Source organism: Myotis daubentonii, chromosome 9, assembly GCF_963259705.1.
Source record: "Myotis daubentonii chromosome 9, mMyoDau2.1, whole genome shotgun sequence".
Taxonomy (NCBI): domain Eukaryota; kingdom Metazoa; phylum Chordata; class Mammalia; order Chiroptera; family Vespertilionidae; genus Myotis; species Myotis daubentonii.
The window spans coordinates 45,631,281-45,634,027 of NC_081848.1; the positions used below are offsets into that span (position 1 = coordinate 45,631,281).

The following is a 2,747-nucleotide window of genomic DNA, read 5'->3' on the forward strand; positions in this document are numbered from 1 at the left end:
CACTGTTCCAATTACATCATGTTAACAAGATTTAAAGGGTAACTTTCTATCCTCCCTGAAGGAGAACTGAGACTTCCTTACAAAGATAATGATTGCAGCTAGATTCATTGGTGGGAATGCACAAAAGAAAATAAAGGGTTGCTAAATCACTAAGCTAAGAAATGCAGTATAATGTGAGAATGAAGAGCAAATAGCAACAGTAAAGAACTCTAATCTGGCAAAATGCTAACCATGCTTCAGGTCTAAGAGCCTTTGCCTTTTCCTCTTTGAAAAACTTCCTGAGCTCCTACACATTTTTGCTTCATTACTATTCTGTCCATTCCTGCATGACTCAGTTTGTGATGATACTACATCAGTCTTTGAGGAGCATTGTAATCATGTCTTCCTTGGGTCACTTTGCTGTTTCCAAAATAGTTGCTTGTTGAAATATATAACCTTTCATCCTTCATTGTGAACAGAGATAAAACAGGGATAACAGCTGAGTCAGTAAACACTTCATATCTCTGATTCAACCACTGTTGTAACATTAATATTATTGATGTATTCTCCAAAACTGTTGATGATCTTAAAATAAGTTCTTTTCAATAGTCTCTTTTCAATGTTATCTAAGTGTTCCCATGCATAACTTTCTCTACTCTCAATTCTATACATTAAGGTCCTAAATAAAGTCATTCTTTAGCAAAACTAAAGATAAGAGGCAAGGCCACACATCAGATCACTTTCATGTTGTCCAGTTTCCATGACTTACAATATGGAAGGGAATGAACAAGGCCCTGATAGCTCTAATATTCTAACCCATAATTATAAGAGGGTGAAGATAATGTGACCTGCCTTCTGTAGTTTTGGTGATGATTAATTGTGTTAATAAAAATGCACTATTGCAGCTCCTGCCTCATTAGAAATATCCAATAAAGTTAGTGCAGAATGAGAATGATGAAGATTAATAATGAAGAATCCTCATCTCAATGAAGTGTTTACCAGTGGGAAAGGAGATTTGGAAGTGGTAAAAGTTAAAAAGGGTCAAATACATGATGATGTAAGGAGATTTGAATTTTAATGGTGGGAACACATGCATTATATAAATAATATATCACAGCAGTACGAACTGGAAACCTACATAATCTTAATAAATTTAATTAAAAAATAAAATAATTACCATGGAAAAATAGAAATAAAGAAATAAAATTTAAAAATTAAAAGTTCTAATTATCTTTTACTTCTCTTCAAATATTATCATAGATATTCTTTAAAATTATAATCTTTAATATTTTTTCTCTTACTAAAGAATGTTCCAGAATCTCAAAGCCTCCAACATCTCTAAGATCCAAGTCTCTGAATTTATTCTAATGGGATTCCCAGGCATTCACAGCTGGCAACACTGGCTCTCCCTGCCATTGGCTCTGCTCTACCTCTTAGCCCTCAGTGCCAACATCCTTATCTTGATCATCATCTATCAAGAGCCAACACTGCACCAGCCTATGTACTATTTCCTGGGCATCCTGGCTGTGGTAGACATGGGCCTTGCCACCACTATCATGCCCAAGATATTGGCCATCTTATGGTTCAATGCTAAAGCCATCAGTCTCCCGGAGTGCTTCCTGCAGATGTATGTCATACATTGTTTTGTGGGCATGGAGTCAGGCATGTTTTTATGCATGGCTATCGATAGATATGTAGCCATTTGTCGACCACTACGCTATCCATCAATAATTACTGAATCTTTTGTGGTCAAAGCAACTGTGTTCATGGCACTCAGAAACACCATATGTACCATCCCAGTGCCTGTATTAGCTGCTCAGAGACACTACTGCTCCCAGAACCAAATAGAACACTGTCTGTGTTCAAATCTCGGTGTCACTAGTCTATCCTGTGATGACAGAACCATCAACAGCATTTACCAGCTTCTTCTGCCCTGGACATTCATGGGAAGTGACTTGGGTTTGATTATTTTATCATATTGTTTGATACTTCACTCTGTGCTGAAGCTAAACTCAGCAGAAGCTGCGTCCAAGGCCCTAAGTACCTGCACATCCCACCTCATTCTGATCCTATTCTTCTATACAGTTGTCATTGTCATTTCCATTACCCATAGCGCCGCCATGTCAGTTCCCATCATTCCAGTGCTACTCAATGTACTGCACAATGTCATTCCTCCTGCCCTCAATCCCATGGTATATGCTCTCAAGAACAAGGAGCTGAGGCAGGGTTTATATAGGTTCTTAAAGTACACATCAAGAGCAACTAATGCATAGAGGATGCTTCTTTTTCCCATCTCTCCAGATATATACTGAATGTAAGTGCTTAATGGCAGTATAACTAAAGAAAAGAGGCATTGTTTCAGCTTTCAGTTATTATAACATATCAGTGGCAGCAACTAAAACATAAAGTTGGTCAAATACTAGTATATATTGACAGAAGAATATTGGACTTTAAGTGGTGGGCACACAATGCAATACACAGCTGATGTATCATAGAATTGTACCCTTGAAATCTGTAAAATTGTATTAACCAATGTCACCTCAATAAATCTAAAAACAAAGAAAGAAAAAATGATGACACATTTGAAATGTTGGATTTTCAACAAAATCTTAATCAAAATCAGTAACATTATGTTTCCTGTTCTCTCAAGGACTATAAAGGAAATGCAATGAAATACTATTTGAATTTCCTTTTTGTTTTATATAACTTGTCTTTCTATGCCTCTTCTGCCCCCCTTTTTTATTTTGTAATGTCTTTCTCCATTTCTT

The 2,747-nt window shown here is 36.5% G+C and overlaps 1 protein-coding gene across 1 annotated transcript; it reads left to right on the forward strand.

Annotated features, from left to right (window-relative positions):
* The first annotated feature begins 222 nt into the window (after positions 1–222).
* On the forward strand, positions 223–2,252 carry LOC132241883 (putative olfactory receptor 56B2). The gene is made up of 2 exons (XM_059710842.1): positions 223–240; positions 1,296–2,252. Exons 1-2 carry the CDS (start codon positions 223–225, stop codon positions 2,250–2,252), a joined length of 975 nt encoding a protein of 324 aa, XP_059566825.1.
* The last annotated feature ends 495 nt before the right edge of the window (positions 2,253–2,747 follow it).